Source organism: Martes martes (genome assembly GCF_963455335.1).
Source record: "Martes martes genome assembly, chromosome: 11".
NCBI classification, from domain to species: Eukaryota; Metazoa; Chordata; class Mammalia; order Carnivora; family Mustelidae; genus Martes; species Martes martes.
In genome coordinates this window covers 34,367,909-34,392,246 of record NC_137899.1, presented here as the reverse complement: position 1 = coordinate 34,392,246, position 24,338 = coordinate 34,367,909, and the positions used below count along the sequence as shown (strand labels likewise).

At 38.8% G+C, this 24,338-nt stretch overlaps 1 protein-coding gene across 1 annotated transcript; it reads left to right on the top strand.

Annotated features, from left to right (window-relative positions):
- The first annotated feature begins 223 nt into the window (after positions 1 to 223).
- On the top strand, positions 224 to 24,338 carry STEAP4 (STEAP4 metalloreductase). The gene is made up of 5 exons (XM_080818550.1): positions 224 to 289; positions 18,087 to 18,544; positions 19,369 to 19,896; positions 21,226 to 21,390; positions 23,258 to 24,338. Exons 2-5 carry the CDS (start codon positions 18,089 to 18,091, stop codon positions 23,540 to 23,542), a joined length of 1,434 nt encoding a protein of 477 aa, XP_080674676.1. The 5' UTR covers positions 224 to 289; positions 18,087 to 18,088; the 3' UTR covers positions 23,543 to 24,338.

Genomic DNA, 24,338 nt, shown 5'->3' with positions numbered 1-24,338 from the left:
ACTCTGGGGAAAACCCTTGAAAACTCTCGCAGGCTGACACCATCAGCAACATCTGCCGCAACCGCAGCGGTAGAGCACCGGAAATTCTAGTTCTTCCAGTTGCCCGGGATTCCCACTTTGAACTCTTCCTGGAAACGCTTTCTTCACCCCTTATCTTGCGAAATCTAGCGGGCCCTCCCTCCGCTCTCTCCGGCCTCTTATAGCTGCGAGAGGCGCCACCCGCAGCTCTGAGCGGAGCCGCAGCTGCGCGTGACCGTGGCCGCCTCGCCTCCCAAGCACTTCCCAGCAGGTGGGTCCCGTCGCCGCTATTGCCTCGTACCTTTCGCCACGCTGCCCCGCTCCCTTCTCTGCTTCAGCCCAGCTCGAGCCCCTGCTTCCAGGACCTCAGTCCCACGCCAACTCGCACCGGGAAGGAGGTGCTGGCAAACTCCCTGCCGTGCCCCCGGCGCCCCTCTCCAGGAAAGGCCATCCAAGGGTGTCGCGCGATGAGTTAAGCAATGCAGCAAGTATCTAGCTTCCTGGAGTTTTATCGCTCTTCTCTACCCGAGGGTGCAGAGAAACCCGAAGGTGGAAGGCTTAGGGTTTGTATTCCTCTCTGTGCCTTACTGACAAGAGCAATCTTGCGGCGCTCACCGAGAAGGGAGCCTGGAAGAATGTGGTTTTGGCAGTCTCCGCAGTCTCAGTCAGATCTTCACCAAGAGCTGAAATTTGTCCTGAGATCTGCAACACTTCCGTCCTTGATCTTGACTTAAAAATCTCCTTCTGAAATTTATCGATTGCTTTTCCAGAGAAATATCGTTTGAAAGTAATTTATTGTGAAGAATAAATACAGCCTGGTTTCCCTTGTTTGTCCAGAGGCAGCTAGAAGGTAGTTTTTTTTCCTCCCGGTGGTAATTTAGGAATTTTTTTAAAAAGATGACTCTGTAATGAAGGTGAATTGGATGGAGAGTAGGGGAGGGAACTTGAAGAAGTCTATTCCTAAATCTAACTAGCAGTTCACCACCTCTGCCTCCGTTTCCACATTCGTAAAACAAAAGGCTGTTGGACCAGATGATCCATGCAGTCCCACACTCTAAATCTACCAAGGTGAAAATCCATGACCAAAGATGCTTGCTGGTTCAAAATATACTGAAAATCCCGTTAATGCAATAAGTATAACCAAGTGATTGCTTTCTTCATAATAATGCAAGTTTCATTTTTATGGGGATAGTACCCAGTTGTGGAGCATCTCTTCGTACACAAGTATCTTAGACATCTGCCACATTTATCATTCAGAGAATACAGTCAGCTTTCTTTTTTATTTTTTTATTTTTTTAGGGTTTTATTTGTTTATTTGACAGAGAGAGACAGGCGAGAGAGGAACACAAGCAGGGGGAGTGGGAGAGGGAGAAGCAGGCGCCAAGCAGTGAGCCCTATACAGGGCTGGATCCCAGGACCCTGGGATCATGACCTGAGCCAAAGGCAGATGCTTAACGACTGAGCCACCCAGGCGCCCCTACTCTCAGCTTTGAAAACCATTCTTCAGCCATGCTATGTGAGAATGCCCTATTCCCTATAAATGGCAGTCATATAAATGTCACTCACATGAAGGAACATTTTTTCTGATACAGTAGGTGTAATTTTATAAAATGGCACATTTATTTGAAGCAGTAACTTTTTTGAGATATGGCCTTTTGCAAGGCCCCAAGTTTTTCAGAATGCTGTGATTTAGCACAGAATGAAATTCCACCTGCGTGTATCCTACCTGCCTGGCAAACATTGCCAACCCAGAAAACGGGATGAAGCTTTCCCCTATTTATCAGGCTTCGAGGTTGTAAAGTAAATGGTACATGTGTACAGAAAAATTGGGTCATAGCACTTTCTCCAGCGGCAACATTTATGGTCCTGCTGAAGTTCATATAGAAACTTCAGGTTCAGAAACTAATGTGTTTAAGACCTAACCCCTAGCTTGAGAATAATTTCCTGACTTGTGCCTGGCTTAAGCTTGCTAACTGGTGTTAGAAGTAGCGAAATACATTTTTATAAGCCTGTTAATAAATTGAAAACCCTGGGCCTTCAGCCTTGTTCTGCGCAGTTTTAAGAAAAATAGATCCCTATGTCAGAGAATTTTAAAATTGAAGCAATGCTGGGCAGTCACTTTGCTCTTCCCTGTCTCCTGAGGGACCACCCTTAGTCACTCTACCATTGTTAATGCCATTATTAAAAGAACATAAATTCTCCTTTTAAAATCTCCCAAGTAGCTGATTCTGCAGTCTCCCACAGAAACACAATCCAATGTTTCATGATCCTCACCATCTGGTTCTCTTTGTAAGTCATTTGGATCTTTTGTCAACTGCTATTTAAAAATCATTTCCTTTTAAAATCTTAAGAAGACTAAAATCTTAAGAAGACTTAAGCCACTGTCAAATGTATGTACCTAATCACCTTTCAAATTGAAGACTTGCTAGGGTATCTTGTACCTCGTTTCCTCTGGGTTGTCCTCCAAGAAGGAGGTCATTCGCTATGTGCCTGCACCCACATCTACCTGTAATTCTTACTGTGAGACTCTACACAGGCTATGAATTATGTAGTTGTCTGGGTGGGAGGGTTTTTTTGAAGTTACAGTTCTTCAAGAAATGACAGAAATTAGACTTTACAAAGACAAGAGCTCTGAAGTCACCTCTTTGACTCTGTTCTCTGTAAATCCAAAGAATATGAGTCATTAGTTAATGATTAAGATTTTCTGAACAGTTCTGCATGATGTGTTAAACCTACTCAAGATATTTTGAATGACTTTTAGGACATTTCCGAAATGATCAGAATTAGCACTTGTTCTTTTGTTGACAAGAAATCACTTTTGGAAGGAATAAAGCCAAATAAGGATAATTAATGCTCAAAACAATGCATGATGGGGTGCCTGGGTAGTTCAGTTGGTCAAGGAACTGCCTTCGGCTCAGGTCATGATCCCAGAGTCCAGGGATGGAGTCCCACATTGGGCTCCCAGTTCCAGGGGAAGTCTGCTTCTCCCTCTGACCTTCTCTCTCATGCTCTCTCTCACTCTCTCTCTCAAATAAATAAAATCTTTAAAAAAAAAATGCATGATAAGAAAACATACTTGGCCTATATAGATAAATAATTTGTTCTTCCAAAATCATTAAGGAAAAGAGAACAAAGATTGGGTGTACTGTTTGAAGATCATCTTTCAGAAGAATATCACTACAAAAAAAAAAAAAAAAAAAAAGCACTACTCTACCAGAAGTATTTCCATTCTAACGAGGCAGGACATTGACGCCTTGATCCAAATGCTTCTCCACAATAAACTCCCAGAAGAGTTTATTACACCACGTGTGAGATTCTTACCACATTGTACTTTGACAGTCACATATTTCTACAAACTTATTTTGAGAGAAATATGTTTTTTTTTAAGATTTTATTTATTTATTTGAGAGGGACAGTGAGAGAGAGCATGAACGAGGAGATGGTCAGAGGGAGAAGCAGACTCCCCATGATGCTGGGAGCCCGATGCGGGACTCGATCCGGAAACTCCGGGATCATGACCTGAGCCAAAGGCAGTCGTCCAACCAACTGAGCCACCCAGGTGTCCCAGAAATATGTTTCTTTTAAATGTAGATTGTATGAACCATCCTAATGCCAGGCTGAAGTAAAGTCCAGTTTTCAACTTAAAAGGAAAAAAAATGTGGCAAAGGGTAATTTTGAAAAGTTAGGAATTATAATTAAAAAAAAAAGAAAGAAACTAAGAGGTAGCAATGTCACTGCATATCACATTTCATAGGTTATTAGAACACAAACTAGGTAGTCTCTTTTGCCTGAGCACCAAATACTGAAGGGAGAAAAATAGCATGGGGTTCCAGTCAGGTCTCCAGTGATGGTGGCACTAATGCTGGGAATCCAAGGGGGCAGTTAACGGTCCATGCTGATTCTGTGTGTTTCACCTCGACCTGCTCTTTCTACAGAGTGTGGAAACAGCTTTGAACCCAAGTTAAACAGTGGCTGAAGCCATTTTGCACAGACTTTAGTATACTTTCTTGTCCTATTTCCCAGGTAAACTAGTTCCCATTCTTTAACGTGGGGTCCACTGTGCACCTTCCTGTGCTTGGGTCCTTACACGTCGCATTATAGCAGTTTGATTCTGGGTCTACATCCTCTCCAAGACTGGAGCCCAGCACAGCGCCTGGCACAGTCTGTTCACAAAGTTTACTGAAAACATGAAACCCCACCAAGATATTGATCAAACTGATTCTGAAGTTTGGAATACATGAACCCTCATGGACGTAGCAGGTTATGAGCCCGGATGCCCCCTGCGCTGTACTACCAAAGGTCAAAGTGTCCAGGGTTCAACTGCTTGTCATTTGAGGAGAAGCATGAGCTTGCTGTGTACTATACAGTACATATAAAACAAAGAGTGGGAATTATTATTTTTTAAAAGAAAGAAGAAATTGTAGGAACCTTAGTGTTTCTTCTCCTTAACCTTAATTTTAGTAACCTTATTATATTGCTATATTGGGTAAGTTTCATTTAAAAAAATTGTAACTATAATACTTTAGAGTCTAATTCATTTTAAGCAGTGATATAATATGATTACAGCATTTAACTGAGGTCATGAAAATTGGAATATTGAATTCTTAACGGTTTTAATTAGTTTAAGTAAAACATGTTAACCCTTCTTTAATACCTGAAAGCATGGCATAAGATACAAAGCCTAGTGAACAGTTCAAAAGAATTGTTATACCAAGTCATTCTTATAAAAAAAAAAAAAAAAGGAGTATGCTCCCAGTTATTTCTTCATAGGAAAGGAAAGGATGCTGAGGTGAAAGCAATTTACAGGTTGGCAAATGGTTCAATTCAGTTAATGATAAAAGGTGCCAGTTGCCTCTAGTTTTCCCAAACTGTGATCCCCAATTGTGCATTCTTGAGGCGTATCTGGAAAATGGGAATGTATGTGTTTGGGGATGTAAGTTCACAAAGATGTTCCTGTTTCTGTCTCCCCGAGGGAAGCAGGAGTCTAGAAGGATCAGATTCACAGCCAGCATTGTGTTCATTCCATGTGTGGGGCGGAGAGGGTGTGGGCCCTTTGCTGGGGTAAGAGAGCCAACATGGACCCTGTTTTCATTAAAGCCTGGAGCTTTCTGAGAAGGGAGGCCCCTAAGGAAAGAGATTTAGGGCTAAGTTGCAGACAGGACTGGAAAAGTTTATCATCCTATCAGCCAAATTATTTTCCCATTTCCCTGGTCACATGCCATTCTTGGGGAGAGGGGATAAGAGGGAAGGAAAAAGCCAGTGGAGTGCTGGTAAAGGGCTCTCTAAGGAAAACAAACAAAAAAAAGTCCTGATTGGTAGCATTTGCTGATTCCTGTGGTGTGGAAACTCCCACCATGGCTGATTTCAAGACCTCACCTGGCAAGCCAGTCTCCAACCATACCATTGAAAAGAGCTGAGATTGAAAACCAAGGAATTTTTAAAAAGTGCTATCTCATTAAAGAAATATTTTAAACTAGCTTAGCTCTCAAGCTTATATATTAGATTATAACACAAGGAAGGGGGAAGGAGTTTCAAGAGCACTTTGTCCCCTGGGGTAAGCCAAGGAAAGTCTGCAAGGCCAGATCCTGCCCTGAAGCTCAAGCTGATGGGTCTTGGCAAACATTAGAGGCACTATGGCCACTGAGGAGTCCTTGCCTCTGAGAGCCAGCTTCGAAATAAAAGAAAATGATACCCCAAAGATGGAGACTGTATTCCTAAGAATGTGTAAATCACTCCCAGGAGATTTTTTTTTCTTTTTTTTTTTTTTTCCAGATTTATTTATGTGTTTGAGAGAGAGAAATTACCTGCACTCGAGAGCTGGGAGAGGAGCAGAGGGAGTGGGAGAGAATCTCAAGCAGACTCAATGCTGAGCACACAGCCTGAGGGGGGCAAGGGCAGGGGAGTGGGCAGGTTTGATCTCATGACCCTGAGATCATGACCCAGGGGGAAACCAAAAGTTGGACACTCACCCAACTGAGCCACCCAGGTGCCCCAGCCCCAGGAAATTTCTAACAAATGATAAGAAGATAGATAATGTGAAGCAGAATGGAGTTTCATCAGCAGGGACTTCGGAGTGGGATCAGATCCAAAGCAAAACTCCTCTACCCCAAAACTAATTTGGCAATTCAGATAATTATATTCAGATAATTTTTAGTGGCCTCAATATGAAGATAAATGACTATTCATAGGAAATTTACTGAAACAATGTTCATTCAAAATTGAAATGATCAAGGGCACCTGAGTAGCTCAGTGGGTTAACTCTGCCTTCAGCTCAGGTCACCATCTCCAGGTCCTGGGATCGAGCCCCAAGTAGGGCTCCCTGCTCAGTGGGGAGTCTGTGTCTCCTTCTCTCTCTGCCCCTCCCCACTTCTGGTGGTCTCTCTGGCATGCTCTCTCTCTTACCCTTGCATATAAATCAATAAAATCTTCAATACAAAAAAAAAAAAAAAGGAAATGATCAAATCTCTTGCTAAATGTCTCTGGCCATAGTAGTCCTAGAAAAAGCAAAACCTACTAACTGACACTGAATACTAAGTGGGTTGTTGCAATCACCAAAGTATCCAATAAGCAAATGCTCATGTAGCCTGTACAAGGCAAATGTCAGGTAATCAGTGAGACAGAGCTGTTTTTCTGTTGGTGGCAGTCCAGGTTCTGTCCTGATGCTGAATCTTTGGTGAACTACAGATTCCTAAGAAGTTGTTCGGCATTTAGAAGGTAAATAGAGGTCAAGGCAAATTAACTCAGATAAGACTGAATTCCTGACCTTGTCATCATGAGCCCCAGGCTTTAATCAAATGAACTAACTATCCTAGTCAGTGAATAATGAACCTACATGATAAAATTCTTGGCCAGGGAATCAGAATATAGTCTTCATTTATCCCAACAGATGCACTGAGATCTAAATGCAGAAACATGTATTAATAAGATTTTTGGATGAACTAGAATTTCACAAAGAACTTAAATTAAAAATAAATAATTTTTCTTTTAAAGTACAATTAAAATAGATAACAGAGTTCTGCATCTCCTTGCTGTCTTGGTAATTCATTGGATGGTAGTGAAATGTTACTAACAGAATCATTATAGTTATGGCATAGGCCATAGCTGGTTCTAGTTACTAGCAATTCCTGAGGAAGTATATTTACCTATAAGAACATAAATGTGAAGGTTAGATTTAGTTATGCTCTTGTGATTTATCAAACCATACAAGTTAAGATTACTGTTTCCTTTTGTATTATTCTACTGGCTAGCATAAAAACAAATCATCAGTAAACTTGGTTGCTATGAGATAAATAACATTTTCTTACAAAATAACTGAAATAATTTATCAGATTTTCAGTAACCAGCCTGCAGTTGGTTATTTAGATTAAATGCATTAGATGCTAGATATGTTAGTCTGTGACTATTACTAAGTGAGGCACTTCTAATATAGAGGCTAAAATAAGAAATACACTATTATATTTTCAAATAACATATAGACACTGAAAACTAAATGTCAAACAAACAATTAGTAGAAAAATCCATTGATTGTAGATATGTTACATTTTTCATAAACTGCAATCAGAGGTCTTTTTAGGTCAAAGTATTCTGGTTTTGCTGCAGTAATATATACTTGTCAGAAAAGGATATCGGCTTAAATGTGAATATGCTTGCTTTCCCTGAAGAACCTTGATCTCACTAAATACAGAAATAGCTCAGCGAATAAATTGGATGAGTTCATGTGTTAGTGGAAGCTTTTAAATTTTTAAAAATATTTTTTGCTTTCCATTTGTCCCTGGGATATATTAAAACAAATGTTTTAATCACACAAAGACTGGCACCATTGCAGAACTCCCTCCTGCCCCCATGCTTTGAGATGAAAGGAAATACTTGATGGATGGGATTCAGCTCATTACAGATATGCTGTCAAGTCATGTAGGGCTTTCAGGTCAAAATTCAGAAGGAATAATAAAACAGAAGGAAGAAGTAAAAAAAATAAATAAATAAAGTCCCTATTTACAGGTCTCAAATTAAAATGAAAAATCATGTCACATCTTATAGAGTTTAAAAGCGTTGTTTATACTCTAACTCTCCGGAGGGAGCCAAGACAGATCACTGGATTTGTGTGCTACGACCCCAGTGGAAGTGTACAAGTCCAGTGGGGACACTACTTGTGGAAGAATCCAACATCTTGGATGAACAATCATTTCAGGATTCAAAGTAAATTCTTTTTTTTTTTTTTTTTAATTTTTTATTTATTTGTTAGAGAGAGAGCGAGCGAGCACAGGCAGACAGAGTGGTAGGCAGAGGCAGAGGGAGAAGCAGGCTCCCCGCGGAGCAAGGAGCCTGATGTGGGACTCCATCCCAGGATGCTGGGATCATGACCTGAGCCGAAGGCAGCTGCTTAACCAACTGAGCCACCCAGGCGTCCCTCAAAGTAAATTCTTAAGTGGGGACTATCTTTAATAGTGATTTCATTCAAATGATAAAGGAGGGAGTGTGTGGCCCTATGTGAGAATTAGTATTCAGGAGTACTCTAGGACATCGGTGGGGGGATTTGACCCAAAGGACTTTGTGGCTCATGGAGAACAACTTGTCAGGGTTTCCTTGAGATGGTTACAGAGCAAAACCTTCCTGCAGTCTGACACCAAGCCCTGAGTCTGACTCCCTTGATTCTCTTTCCTGCGGGGACTACACACTCATTCTTCCCTCTGGTTTTCATAAAAATAGGAATTCTTGCCTCTCAGACTCAGCCAATGACTATTTTGTGGAAAAAGTTGTGGTAAAGCAGGTGAAATGTTCCTGCAACCACTTACAACCTCATCAACACCCTGCTTTCTCTCTGACTTTTCCTTCCCTACCATCCCTCTCCAAAAGAGATAGCCTTATCTTTTTTCATTTGCAGTGGTTCTCAGTCCTGGGTGCTCCTCAGAATTGATTGCTTGTTTGGGTTGGGGTTTTTTGTTGTTCTTGTCTGTTTGTTTTCTTTGGTTGGTTGGTTTTTAGAATACAGATGTCTGGGCTCTACCTCAGACCAATTGATTCAGAATCTCAGGGGGCAAGGCCCTAGCATTAAATATCTACCTAGCTGATTTTAATGTGTGACCTGGGAAGAGAACCACTGTAGCAGGCCATTAACTGAAAGCTAACAAATGGGCAATGGTTCACAATTTTGGCTCAACAGTAGAATTATCTGGGGGAGCTATTTTGGAGGAAAAAAATGCCTCTGCTCTACCCTAGACCAGCTGATTGAGAGTGTCCAAGAGTTTGGTCATCTGTATTTTATAAAAGTTCTCTTTGTGATTCTAACATGCACCAGGATTGAGAAGCACTGGTTTCTAGCATAATCCTTGGTGGTGGAATTTGCATCTTAAAAAACCTTAGTGATTCTAAGAAGTTGCTTTGATGGTTGAACAAAAGTCTGGAAAGAGTGCCAGGGAGATATCTCACTGTCTGTACCACCATCGTAACCCCTCTCCCTGCATTCCCAACCAAATCAAATTCTATAAAGAGTTTCTTCTTTGCCTACTTATAGTCTTTATGGTTCCCAGCACACTATTTCTATTACCCAAAATTGTGCATTGTGATGGTAGTTTTATCTTTATAGTCCTTTTCATGATTATCTCCAAACCGTTTTAGAGAAAGGGGTTTTTTTTTTTGCATTTTTAGTTTGTCTAAAAATGTAAAATTGGGTAAACTGAAAAACAATATAATACTATGTATAACTAAGTTTGAATCTTTATATAAAAGAACTTACCTTAATTTGTATTTTCTATAAATTTCTCAGAATAAAAAACATAAGAGGATTCATGGAGGTTGATTTTTCCTTTCAGGTCTATCTGCACCTGAGAGGGAGGGGGAGATTTTCTTTCCTCTTCCCATTTTTACAAGTGGTCTTATATTCATAAGTATTTACGTATTTTCCCCTTCACTCTGCGAACACATTAGGGGAAACAAAAGGCCCATTTTCAAAAAAAAAAAGACAAGAAAATGTCCACTGTTCAGAAGTGGCATGGTTGGGTTGTTGATTTCTGTTCTTCTTACTAAGAGATGATGAATAGGATCTCTTCCAGGGCAAAGAGAAGGGAGAAAGGTCAATTTGCTCTCTCACTGCTGATACACAAGGGATTTTAAATTTTTATTTTGATGTATTCTCCAAATGACGGCTATGCATATACAGAAATATACTGCTTAGGATGAAAAGAAGTCCATTATACAACTTCAGATTTGTATCTATTTATCAGATAACTGTACACTGCTACTATGCTTTGACATGAATTAATATCATAATAAAGACTGTGATTATCTCCTAAACAAACCAAATAGGCTGCATTGTATTTTTGGAATATGCCAAAAATCATTGATTTGTTAAGTATAAGCATTTAAAATAAACAATTTTTTATAGCTATGGACAGGATTATCCTAAAACTTCTATGGGAAGGCAAAGGAACTAGAATTTCTGAAACAATTCTGAAAAATGAAAAAATAATAAAGTGGGAAGAATCAGTCTACCTAATGTTAAGTCATCAGAACTGCGTAGCCTTGGCAGAGGGTAGACACATTGATCAATGGAACAGAATAGAGAACCCAGAAATAGAGCCACATGTGTACGGCAACTGATTTTTGAAAAAGGTACAAAAGCAATTCAATGAAAGAAGGATGGTCTTTTAAACAACTGATAGGGAAGTTATTAGATATTCATAGGAAAAAAATGAACTTGGCTTAAACCTCAGTATTTATACAAAAATTAACTCAAAATAGATAATGGATTTAAATGTAAAATATAAAGCTATCAAGCTTTGAGGAGAAAATATTCAGGACCAAAGCCTAGGTGAGGAATTCCTAGATATGAAATGAAAAGCACAATACATAAAAGAGAAAAGGCAATATGTTAAATTTAACCAAAATTAAACACTTATGCTCTGTCAGCAACCCTGTTAGGATGATGAAAATACAAGCTAAATAGCCAGAGGAAGTATTTGAAGACCATGTATCTGACAGAGACCTCATATCTAGAATATATAAAAATTCAACAGTGAAAAAACAAAAATCCAACTAGAAAATGGCCAAGACGAGATGACTTTTCACCAAACAAAGCATATAGATAACAAAGAAGCAAATGGAGAAGCCCATACAGTAGACCACTACTCGACAAGAAAAAGGAACCAACTGATAGGCTTACCTGCTTGGAGGGATCTCGAGGGCATTATGTGAAAAGAAAAAAAGCCATTTTTGTGAAAAGGTCACATTTTGTGTGATTTTATTTATAAAACATTCCCCAAATGACAAAATTAAAGATTTAGACAACAGATGGATAGTTTCCAGGGGTTAGGAGAGCAGAGATGGAGTGGCACCAAATAGTTCTGCATCCTGATTGTCCCCAGTGGATCCACGAACCTACCTTTGGGATAAAATGACATAGAACGATCCGCACACGTTACACCAATGTCAGTTTCCCAGTTCTGACATTGCTCTATAGCTACGTACAATATAACCATTAGAGCAAATGAAGGATTCACAGGAACCACTGGTACTATCTCTAAGACTTCCTGTGAATCTATAATTATTTCAAATAAAATGAGTCTTTTGTTAGTAGCACTGATTTATTAAGTATAAACATTTAAAATATGCGATTTTTGTTATCTTGTTTGGACATTTCCACGTTTCTCATATGCTGGAAGCCTCCTAAATTGGGACCCTCTCTAATCTCTGACTTCTGGGAAGTGACAGAAGTAAACCGCAAAAGTCAGACAAGTGCTAACACCCTCATGGGATGCTTCATTGGAATGTCCCAGAAGAATGCCGCCTCAGGTTCCCTAGGCCTGGGGTGGGATCTGCAGACCGAGGGGGGTGGGATCTACATGACCCACACCTGATTCCCCCTATGCCATGTACACACATGCATGTGCGCACACACACACACGCACACACACACGCTTCTCTACTTCAAAGTCATCTTTGCCATCTTTGCATCTGTGTTGTTGGTTATCAGTCTCTTAATCTATATGAACACCAGGTGTAATCACTTTACCTATGTTGGCCTCCGTCTCCACCAGCCTCTCTAGGAGACACAAAATCGGTCCTGGAGATTTTCCAGTCCAGAGGTACTCTTGTTATGTTTCCTGTTACAGAACTGAGGTCTGTAAAGAGCAGAAGGAAAAAGAAATTGCCCTGCTATGTTTTAACTATCTGAACCCCCTTTCCCTTAGTAACTCTGCTTCCTGTGTACCACCTTTCTTATTTTCTTTATTCCTTCTTCCTACATCTAAGAGTAAAATAGGATTAGGAAACTTTTTTTTAAGTCATTGCATAAGAAATCTTACACTACTTCCATAAATCCATGTTTACACATGGGAGCTATTTTGAATTACAAATAGTCTGAAATAGGCGTAACTTCCTTATTTACATAGTACTTACTGTAAGACGAACCCTCAACTTGATCTCCCTTGTGGTTTAGATTATGCATACATCTCATTTTTGTGAACTCCTATTATTAGAATTTTTTCCGAGAGTTCAGAATTAAATTCTTCCAAAGAATTACCAAATTTTTTATTTTTTACATGTTATTTCATCATCCCAGTTATGGGAACTGAGGTCTGATCATTTTTCTTTTTCCACACACACACACACACAAAATAATAATAGCAACAACAAAAATGTTATTCTTGTCTTGGGTTGATTTGTAAGCAGAGCTGGTGACAGTGGTTTGCAATGCAAATGGTTTACCAGGGAAGTGATTCCAAGGAGCCGAGTAAGAGGCAAGGGGCATAAACTAGGATCATAAGAAAGGTCACAGGAGAGACTATTAAGTCGGCCACCCCTACAGAGGAGTGGTGCTCTATTCCACTGGGGCTTTCTGAGGAGCTTTATAAAATGTGTCAGAACTGAGTGCCAGAAGATGAAAGTGTAAGCATCTGCTTATTCATGGAGTTCCATTCTCCATTGGTCTGTGGTGGCCCCACGGGTCATACATGTCTGAATGCTAAGCAGGTACGGGTATCAGAGAAGCCTCAGGACAAGAGTCCAGAAATACAAGATGTGGGTCCCCCAAGTGGACCTCTGTTAGGCAATGGAAGTTCAGCAGATCTCCATTACTACCCAATGACTGGAAATAGAATGCAGAGGATTTGAAGAGGAACTCAAGATGTCGCCAACACAATTATCAACCTTAGAACTTCGACAACTTGATAAGGACTAATTGCCCAATGGAATGACTCTATTTCTTTCTAAGTCAATCAGTGATATTTTAATATCTCCTTACTTTCTTTGTACCTACAGTTTGCCCAGTGAAGTCTCTGAAAGTTTAAGAAATTGAAAATAAATTTCAGTGGTTGGTGGAACAGCCCAAGTGTGTTACACTGGATTGCCAAGCTACATTTTAAGAGGGAAAAATCTAAATGAGTAAGAATTACAAATGAGAGAAATTCACACTTGAGCTGTTTATACATCTGTGTTTTGATAAACTCATATGTTCTAAAGCCTTTTCTTATAGGGTTTCATTTGTAAGAAATAAGTGGGAAAAGCAGAAACTTCTTAAGAATTATTGAATGCTATTTCAGATAAATTTTATTTATTTCCAATATTCAGTTATAGAAGCATAATTAACCCTTAATTTGTAAAATTTATATAAAGGTTATATTAATTAGGTAATCAACAGATTGAAAAATTAGAAAATCACTAGATTATTTGGATAATCTATTAATGACAGCCCATTTACTAACTACTTACTATGTCTCAAGAAATGTTTTAAGATACATTAATTCATGGGGTACCTGGGTGGCTCAGTTGGTTAAGCATCTGACTCTCTGATTTTGGCTCAGGTCATAATCTCAGGGTTGTGAGATCAAGCCCCTCATGGGGCTTCATGCTGGAAAGGGTGCCTGCCTGGGATCCTCTCCTCGCTCCCCTATGCCACGATCTACCCCCCGCCCCGCCAAAAGAAAAATAAAGATACATTAATTCATTTAATCCTCACAATGTCTCCAAAGTAGGTGCTATCGATCTCTCATCTGAAAGATGATGAAACTGAGACATCAAGAGTTTGAGCAACTTACCCACACTGATAGTGCCAGCAGGAGTTGGAACAAAAAACAACAGTGCTGTTTAGTTAACATCTCCATTACAAAAAAAAAAAAAAAAAGTTTATGACAGGTCAGAATAAATTAAGATAGTGGCCAAATTGTCAAAGTAGAGTCTGGACTCACTCTCTGTTTGCAACGATTAAGGTGATCCAAGTGAGAATATGTCAATAAAGATAGCATCCGTCCCATTAAAGGACACTGGTAACTTTATCAAATCTGCACTTTACTTGCAAATGTTCGTCTGAATATAAGAGAGAGAAAAATAATATATGAGGGGAAAACGCTGGATAAAAAGTGAGGGGATAGCCAGTCAACTGACATTCTTTGAACACATTCATAATAATCAAGCCATCATTCACCAGTTTGAGAATTTGAGTTCTAACAAGTAGGCATGAACTGATTAGCAGCTTATATTACAAATGTAGTGATTTATATTATAAATTGTTAAAGTAGTTTGCATTGGCAGATGCTGCAAAGAATTTCCGAAAGACCCAGCTATGTTTCTATAGGAGAGGCCCGGTGTCCTCTTCAGGTGCGCCTCCACCTTGCTCATGCCCTTCTCTGACTCGGTGCAGGCTGTCAGTCACCAGCTAGTTCTACAAATGACTCAGCTGTGGTGATTCAATCAATTATTCGAAGAGTTTCAGTGGAAGTGCAGGGTAGTCTTATATTTCCTGTCCATTTCTTCCATGACTTCTCACTACCTACAAAGCTCTAAATGGTCTGCTTATGATACAGGTACACCTTTGAATAAGCTCAGGTAAGAATATAGGTATTTTCCAAAGGCTGCAATGGAAAGGGCAAATTTCTGAAATCCCATTAAAAAGGTGTGAGCTTCCTGTGCTCTACAACTGGCATGAAATCCACCATGTAAGAACTGAATAGTGACTACATCTGGTTTAAATTTCACAGCAAATTCACTGAAGGTTTCTTTAAAGCCATTTGGGTGATAGAAGCAATGTCTTTACAACATCCTCCCGACTTCTTTCCTTCTCCCTTATTCTTCCCAGTGGTTATACTTTAATCACTCACCTTTCTCTTCATTATGTGTCCTACACTGTGCCTGGCACACAGAGCAAAGAGCTCCTTCCAACACCTCCATTCCACCTTTCTAATATCACTCAACAAATTTTGTCAAGGAGTGCTCTGTCCATCATAGTCAGTGCTCTTGTTAGCACTGGGGATACATTACTGAACAAAAGAGACCAAAAAAAGAAAAGAAAGAAAGAAAGGAAAAGGTTAACTGAAAATTTACACTAAAAGATATATGTTATTTAAAATAAATAATTTTTTGAGAAAAATTCATTACTGAAAGAAAAAACAATGTTCTTCAGAATAACCTAAACTATATTATTGGACCGTAGGAATTTGAGAATTTTTATTTCATTTGTCTTTAATTTAAATTTCAAAACCTTTTAAAAGGTAACTCACATGCTTTATAACCATATTTCAGTTTAGTTTTAATTTGCATTTCTTTTATTTTGGGTAAGATTAAGATTTTTTTTACTATATTATATCACCTTAGGATGAAAATCAACTTATATCCTTTTCCCAATTTTCTATTTGGGCGATTTTTTTTTTAATTTGTAGGAGTTAAAAATATTTTTTGTTCTTTGTTGATGATCTGACTTTGCTTACAGTGGTTTCTGCTTTGTAGGTATTATTCTTTTTTATGAAATCACAGTTTTATGTAATATATATGACAATTTTTACTTTTTTTTTTTTAAAGATTTTATTTATTTATTTGATAGACAGAGATCACAAGCAGGCAGAGAGGCAGGCAGAGAGAGAGAGAGAGGAGGAAACAGGCTCCCCACTGAGCAGAGAGCCTGATGTGGGGCTTGAACCCAGGACCGTGGGATCATGACCTGGGCCAAGGGCAGAGGCTTAACCCACTGAGCCACCCAGGCGCCCCGACAATTTTTACTTTTAATTTAGATACTAGATTTCAGGTTGAGAGAGATATTTTGTGTTTTTATTTATCCCTTTATTCTTTACCGATTTCAGGGATTTGTGGTATAGAAAAGGGCCTTTTCCCTCTAAAGTTACAAAAGAATTCTCCATAGTTCCTTCTAGTTTTATTATAGTTCTACTTAAAATAGATAGATACAGGGGCACCTGGGTGGCTCAGTCATTAAGCGTCTGCCTTCAGCTCGGGTCATGATCCCAGGGTCCTGGGATCGAGCCTGGCATCGGGCTCCCTGCTTGGTGGGGAGCCTGCTTCTCCCTCTCCCACTCCCTCTGCTTGTATTCCCTTTCTCACTGTGTCTTTATCAAATAAAGAAATAAAATCTTAGAAAAAAAGAGAGATACATATGTAGATACATACATACATACATACACACATAATTTAAATCTTTAATATATTTTAAATTTACTTTGAAGGGGAGTATGACGTGTAGATTCAACTTTTTCTCCCAATTGGCTATTTAGTTGTCCCAATATTTGCTCCTGAATAACCTTCTTCTCACTGACTTGAGATGACATCTTTATCATATATGCAGAGGTCAATTTCTATACTTTTTACTATTTCACTGAACAGTTTTTATTCCTGTGACACTGCCATATTACCTCATTATTTTAGCTTTCTAGTATTTATATTTTTAAAGAGTTTGTTTATTTATTTGACAGAGAGAGAGATCACAAGTAGGCAGAGAGGCAGGCAGAGGGAGAGTGAGAAGCAGGCTCCCCGCTGAGCAGAGAGCCTGATGTGGTGCTCGATCCCAAGACCCTGAGATCATGACCTGAGCAGAAGGCAGAGGCTTAACCCACTGAGTCACCCAGGTGCCCCTTAGCTTTATAGTATTTAAATATTCAATAGAACTAGCCCTCTATTCATTACTTTGTTTTTCAGAATTTAGAAATTAAATTAGGGAAAACTGACAGCAGCATAAAGTTGACCAGCCCATCCAAGAACATGCTGTACCTTTAGATTTACATAAACCTTCTCTGGGTCTCAAGGGAATTTTATATTTTTCTTCGTATAGATCTTGTACCTGTCTTGTTATCTTGCTACGTTTATTCCTAAATATTTTCCCTATTCTGCTACAGCTTTAAGTAGGGTCCATTTGCAAACTAATTTTTTTAGTATGTGAAGAATATTGATATTAATTGGGTTCCTAAACAAGATACTGGATTGATTTAAATATATAGTACTTCTTCAGTTGACTTTCTCAAGTTCTCTAAGACTACAGTTTCATCATCTACAACCCCTTTTGAATTTCTATACCTCAATTTTTTTTTCTGTGGTCTAGTTGTGTTAGCTAGAATTTCCAAACAATAAACTAAAGTGGTCAAAGCAGATACATTTGTCTGGCTTATGGCGCATCTGGTTTATGACTTTATTGGGAGGTTTCTAGAATTCTTTTTTTTTTTTTTTTTGGTAATTCTCTTTTAAGTTAGATTCTAGATTTTAGGTTGAGAGGGATACTTTGTATGTTAAGGAAATACCTGTCTGCTCCTTTTTTTTAAAACTATGAGTAAAAAATAAATGTCAAATTTTAACATATGCCCATTCAGCATCCACAAATATGACTGTATTTTTCTCCTTAAATCTTCTAATATGGTAAGTTATATTAATAGATTTTCTAATACTGAGTTTACAGAACTCATCTTTACATTCCTAGAATAATCCCCATTTGATCAACGTCCACTTTCTTTTAACAAGCCGCTGGATTCTGTTTGCTGATGTTTTATTTAGGATTTTTTTGTATCATGAAACATAATTAAATTGCTCCAGTTTCCTTACTAGTGTATTCTTTGCTAGAGTTTGCTCTGATAACACTTGGAACTGTTAGGTGTTGGACAAAGTTGATATCATTGCAACACATATCCGTAATTTAAAGCATCCACCAATAAGTGTCCTGGTTTTTCACTCATCTCTTTATCCAACAGAAGAAGCTTTTGACTAGTGATTTTGTTCAATCAGACATATATGAGAATATATATGACAATAATTTTTCCATGTTGAGCATTCCTATATTGTTGGCTATTTCTGTTATTATCTTTCAGTTATGGAAAAGACTTCTACAGGTGCATTTCCTTCTACTATGAATTCTTCAGAAAAGCAAGAGACTGTATGTATTTTTGGAACTGGAGATTTTGGAAGATCACTGGCACTCAGAATGCTCCAGTGTGATTACTCTATTGTTTTTGGAAGTAGAAACCCACAGAAGTCCAGTTTGCTGCCCAACGGTGCAGAGGTCTTGAGCTACTTAGAAGCAGCCCAGAGATCAGACATCATAATCTTAGCAGTCCACAGAGAGCATTATGATTTTCTCAAGGAACTTACTGAGGTGCTCAAAGGAAAAATATTGGTCGACATCAGTAACAACCTCAAAATTGATCAGTATCCGGAATCCAATGCAGAGTACCTTGCTCAGTTGCTGCCAGGAGCCCACGTAGTAAAAGCATTTAATACCATCTCAGCCTGGGCTCTCCAGTCTGGAGCACTGGATGCAAATCGACAGGTAAGATTAAATTATTAATTTACACTCAATCTTTAAAAGGTGAAGGTTTTGGGGTGCCTGGGTGGCTCAGTCAGTTAAGCCCTGCCTTTGGCTCAGGTCATGATCTCAGGATCCTGGGATTAAGCCCACCATTGGGCTTCTCCCTCTCCTCCCCACTCATGCTCTCTCTCACTCTTTCTCTCTCTCTCTCTCAGATAAATACATAAAATCTTAAAAAAAAAAAAAAAGGCAAATGTTTTAATGCACACTTACCTCAAAGATGCCAAAACAGAATTCCAAAATAAAACATCAACTAACATTTCCATTTGCTAATATGTGCTCTGGATAATTTTCTTGGGTTTAACCAAGTAAAGTAGTCGATGTTGTGATTTATTTCTCATTGTCAGCACTCTCAGCTTTTAGTTTGATGGAACCCAATGGTGTCAGGCTCCATGTAAGTACTAAAAAATAACAGATTGTTGATGGATAACCTTTCCATTCCTATTACACTGTATGAAACTGGTTCCATTTATTCACTGAGATTAAACATAATCCATAAGTGTTGTAGCACCCACAAATACAGAAGAAAAACCATTCACCCTGTGGAGAACCAAGTCCTATGGTATCAGTGTGATATGCTTAGAACCACCCTCAACTTGAACCCTGGTACTTAACCATCCAGCACATTTGTGCAAGTTTAAAACATACTGCTTCCACGCCCTTGTCTGAAAAGCATGTTCTTGTTTTCTTATTCTGCATGGTGCTTACGTAGACTTTCAAAGTAATGCCCAAAGTAAAGAGTAAGTATTATTTAATTATTTATTAATTGATTATTCTTAACCCAGGTGTTCGTCTGCGGAAATGATAGCAAAGCCAAGCAAAGAGTGATGGATGTTGCTCGTACTCTTGGACTTACTCCACTGGATCAAGGATCTCTCATGGCAGCCAAAGAAATTGAAAATTACCCCCTGCAACTATTTCCAATGTGGAAGTTCCCCTTCTATTTGTCTGCTATTCTGTGTGTCTTCTTCTTTTTCTACTGCGTTATAAGAGACATACTCTACCCTTATGCTAATGGCAAGAAAGACAGCACATTTCGCTTGGCTATTTCCATTCCAAATCGTATCTTTCCGATAGCAGCACTTACATTGCTTGCCTTGGTTTACCTCCCTGGTGTTATTGCTGCCATTCTGCAACTGTACCGAGGGACAAAATACCGCCGATTCCCAGACTGGCTTGACCACTGGATGCTCTGCAGAAAGCAGCTTGGCTTGGTGGCACTGGGATTTGCCTTCCTTCATGTCCTCTACACACTTGTGATTCCTATTCGTTATTATGTACGATGGACACTGAAAAACAGAACCATTACCCAGGTAAATCTTTACTCATTTGCATTCTCCAGTTCCTTAAATGAAAGAGAAGTCTTGCTACATCATATTCCATTTCACAATTATAGAAAATTGCTCTCCTAAGCATCTTTATTTTTTAAAGCACTAAAGCTCCTATCAGGTTTTGGTTATTTTCTCTTTGTTGTTGTTGTTGTCGGTTTGGTTTGGTTTGGTTTTTGGTTTTTGATTTGTTTGTTTTTTTTAATGAATGCAGTTGAGACATTACACAACTATTGAGAATGAAAGTTAGATTCCCGGGTTCACTTCGATCCAGATGTGTATTCCCAGGACTCATAGGGCTACGGGCAAACTGACAGATTTGGGGGCTCAGGAAACCTAATAATACCTACTTGAATTCCTTGGGGAGGGGGTGTAGTCAATAAACGTAAGCCAATGTGTTTTCAAGCTTCTATTTTTATGCATGCTGCTTGCTTTTGGAAGTCAACACCAACTACCTTCTAAGTAAGGGGGCTGTTCAAACCTGTGTCACAGGAAGGTAAACAAATTCACAAAAGGGTGCTTATAACTTCATTAATGTTTGACTTGCAGAAAGCCATCCTCAATAACCAGAAAACTAAACAATTCTGAGCAAATGTCAAATACTATTTTCTGCATAGTCAAAAATGCAGAGAGAATCAGCTCAGAGAGTTTTAAAGCAGTCCCAGAGGAAGTGCTATCCATCTATTCTAGTTTGGAAATACTTGGTTTTGATCAATCTTACTGCATTTTCAAAGTTTATGAGTCGATAACTCATTGATGGTACTTCTGTGGAATTCTCTACATTATTTCCCTCACAAATACACGGGAAGTTCTTGGGTAGGAGTCCCATTTTAAGGGCCTGATTTTTCTCAATCTGTGGTGTGACAGACTTGATGCTGTATTACGACAAAAATAAACATGAAAGAACCCAAACTTTGTGTGTGTGAATAATCAGCATATAAAGCAGAAAAACAGAGTCCTGATACAATCATTTGAGAACGAGTTTTGCTTGGGGAACAAGAAACCATATGGTAAAGAAGGTTTAAGTAAATGTTTACTTTGTTTTAGAATTTATAGGGTCAATTAAAACTTTCTACACAACTCCTAGAGTCAACTATTATAATAAAGTCCCAGCAGAACCAATTACTATTTCTACCGAGAAATATCATTTCCAAGTGTATTTTTCTCTACAGCTATTGTTAAGTGATTATTAAGAAATACATACAATTCATTGGGAGCCAATACACCACGCAGAGGTATTTTTCAGTCCCCTTAAAAGTTTGGGCAGTTTGTAAAAAAAATTAATTTTTAAAAATTGCTTTTAATTTTTCTTAGGCAATAGCCAAGACAGACGATCCATTTAGCACCACTACTGCCTGGCTTAATGATTCGTACATAGCTTTGGGAATCCTTGGATTTTTCCTGTTTGTACTCTTGGGAATCACTTCCTTGCCATCAGTGAGCAACATGGTCAACTGGAGAGAATTCCGATTTGTCCAGGTAAGGACTTCTAATATTTAATCTCCTTTATATTGCAAAATAATTATGACTTTACAAATATTTTCATTTTTCTGTCTTACTATGCATAAATTTTCATTTATCTCCTTCACTTCCCTAGCAATGTCACAAAAATAGCAATTGAACCAAATTCAAGTGAGAAAATGCTAAACTCTGGTACCAAAAGGCATACCATAATAGTTTTGTTTCCTAGCTGGGCATCACTTGCCAAGATCACTGCCTACTCCCAGAGCCACAGGTCAGAGTAGAGAGTGAAAAATACCAACACTATTAAACTTTGTATGTAGGAATGTGCTAGATGCAGTGTGAACAGAAACCCAAAGACAAATTTTCTACTTCTGAAAATCAACCTTAACATCTGTACTGATACATATTGATGCAAAGGGGCATATATTAAACTCAAGTTTAAAACCATCAAAGCGGGACGCCTGGGTGGCTCAGTTGATTAAGCGGCTGCCTTCGGCTCAGGTCATGATCCCAGCGTCCTGGGATCGAGTCCCACATCGGGCTCCTTGCTCGGCGGGGAGCCTGCTTCTCCCTCTGCCTCTGCCTGCCACTCTGTCTGCCTGTGCTCGCTCGCTCTCTCTCTCTAACAAATAAATAAATTTAAAAAAAAAATTTAAAAAAAAAATAAAAATAAAACCATCAAAGCAAGCTATGTTAGACTATAATCATACCAGACCCAATGTTGGTCTGTAAGGGGAAAATTGTTCTTTCCTACGTATCAACCACCAGATACCTCACTAAAGGCAGTTAGTTAACATTCTTATAGACCAGTAATAGTCAAAGTGTGGTGCCTAGAACCTCACCATCAGCTGGGATCTTATTAGAGACACAAGTCCCCAGGCTCCACCCAGACCTAATGAATCAGAAACACTGGAGGTGTAGGCCAACACTGTGTTTTAACAAGCCTTCCAGATTATTCTGATGCATGCTTGTTGTGAACCAGGATAATAGTAGAAAAGACCATTAGTAACTGAAATTAGATTTGAATTTTATAAAACTATTTGAATTTCAAAAGTCTTGCAGTTTCTCCCAGAGAACAAATGCAGTCAACGTTTCCTCGTGTTAACACCTTTAGTCAAGGCATTAAGACAGAAATAAACATTGAGCTTTAGAATTTAGGCCAAAACAAGCAAACAAAAGTGAATTTGCTAATTGTTCTTTATTGCAATAGAAATTAGCTAGCATCTGCTTTTAGTCAGTAACATAAACTAATGTGGTACTTCTTGAGGACATACTGTAACTTATTCATCTCTGGTCTCCAGAAAAGTTGATCAAGGAAAGAGTTTTACCATTGGGGAAGAAATCAAGGTATATTATTTATTCTAACTGAGAAGAGTTTACACTTAGCAAACTTTCCCATCCCCAGCCAGGTTAAGATGAAACCAACTTAATCCCTTTCACCTATATTGCCCATCCTGGGAATTAAAGTACAGCACAGGAAATATAGTCAATAGTATTGTAATAACATTGTATGGTTACAGCTTGTGCCTACACTTATCGTGGTGAGCAGTACAAAATGTATAGAATTGCCAAATCAAGATGTTGTATACCTGAAACTAAGATGATGTTGTATGCCAACTACACATCCTTCTAAAAATTTTTTGAAGGATGAAACCACCATATCATTAGTAAGCACAATCTTCTTTTTTTTAATGCAATATTTATCATCCCAAAGGAGGGTTAATGCTTTCTCCAGTACTTAGCAGAGTGTTCTAAATATTTCAGATGTCAAACATTTGTGGTTGGTAATGAATATCCTTCATTGGCTTAGAGTGTTTCACTTTAAAATATAAGTACAGTGTTGATGTATATATATATATATATTTTTTTCTTGCTTATATAGTCCAAACTGGGTTATCTGACCCTGATCTTGTGCACAGCCCACACCATGGTGTACGGCGGGAAGAAATTCCTCAGTCCTTCGAGTCTTAGATGGTATCTTCCTTCAGCCTACGTGATAGCACTCATCATTCCCTGCACCGTGCTGGTGATCAAGTTCATCCTCATCCTGCCATGTATAGACAAGACCCTCACACGAATCCGCCAGGGCTGGGAGAGGACCTCAAAACCAACATCAAATGGACAATATTTAAAGCAAAGTTCAATTTGCCTGGACTCTCAACTCTAGTATTGCATATTTAGAGAAGACTATGTAATGGGCACAGTTAAGAAAGCATTTTTCTCCCACCATGGTTTGAAGTTTGTTAACAGAGAAGGAAGGAACTGTTGCCTGACTTTGAGAAATTAACAGACAGGGCTACAACACCATTTAATCTCGAGGTTAGTGATGAATCTATGTAGGTCCCTGCCTCTCTTCTTCCCAGAGGCAGTGAGCTGAGGTCACAGTGAGCTTTGTGGTTTCACACTAAAGTGTTTTTTTTTTAACATGCATGACTTAATGTCTTGCAAAATCCAGGACAAATATATGCAACTTCCTTCTCTGGTTCAAGGGCTGAGTGCAATGAAAAGGAAAACAGTAAGATGGTGGCCACTGATAAAGGCTTTCTGAGGTATGTCTGGAAAAAAAAGGTCAAATGAAGTAAAAGGAATGAGAATTTTTCTTACTGTTCTAAGTGAAGGTGATCCTAAGTATTGCCATAGTGAATTCTATAGTGAAAAGTGCTCTTCGATTTTGCTTTTGCCAACCTGGATGGATGCTATGGAGAACTATTTCATAACCCAGCAAAAATATCACCACTGATGGAAAGTAACCATGGGCTGAATACATGCAAATCTATTACCGTTGTTATAAGATTCTTCCTTTACAAGGAATAGGTGTAGGGAAGATTGAGTTCAAATGGAGGATATCCACTTGTTGTTTTTCAATGTACAATAAGCAAGGAAGGGTTGATAAAAGCCCTTGCACAGAAAGTTGGAATAAGCCAGAATTTTAGATAGCAAGCTAAATAAACTTTATGAAGTTG

Excerpts from the sequence above, each read along its gene's own strand:
- STEAP4 (XM_080818550.1), top strand. The coding sequence starts at position 18,089 with ATGGAAAAGACTTCTACAGGTGCATTTCCTTCTACTATGAATTCTTCA. Across the intron at positions 18,545-19,368 it reads CACTGGATGCAAATCGACAG|GTGTTCGTCTGCGGAAATGA; the intron begins GTAAGATTAAAT and ends TTCTTAACCCAG. Across the intron at positions 19,897-21,225 it reads AAAACAGAACCATTACCCAG|GCAATAGCCAAGACAGACGA; the intron begins GTAAATCTTTAC and ends AATTTTTCTTAG.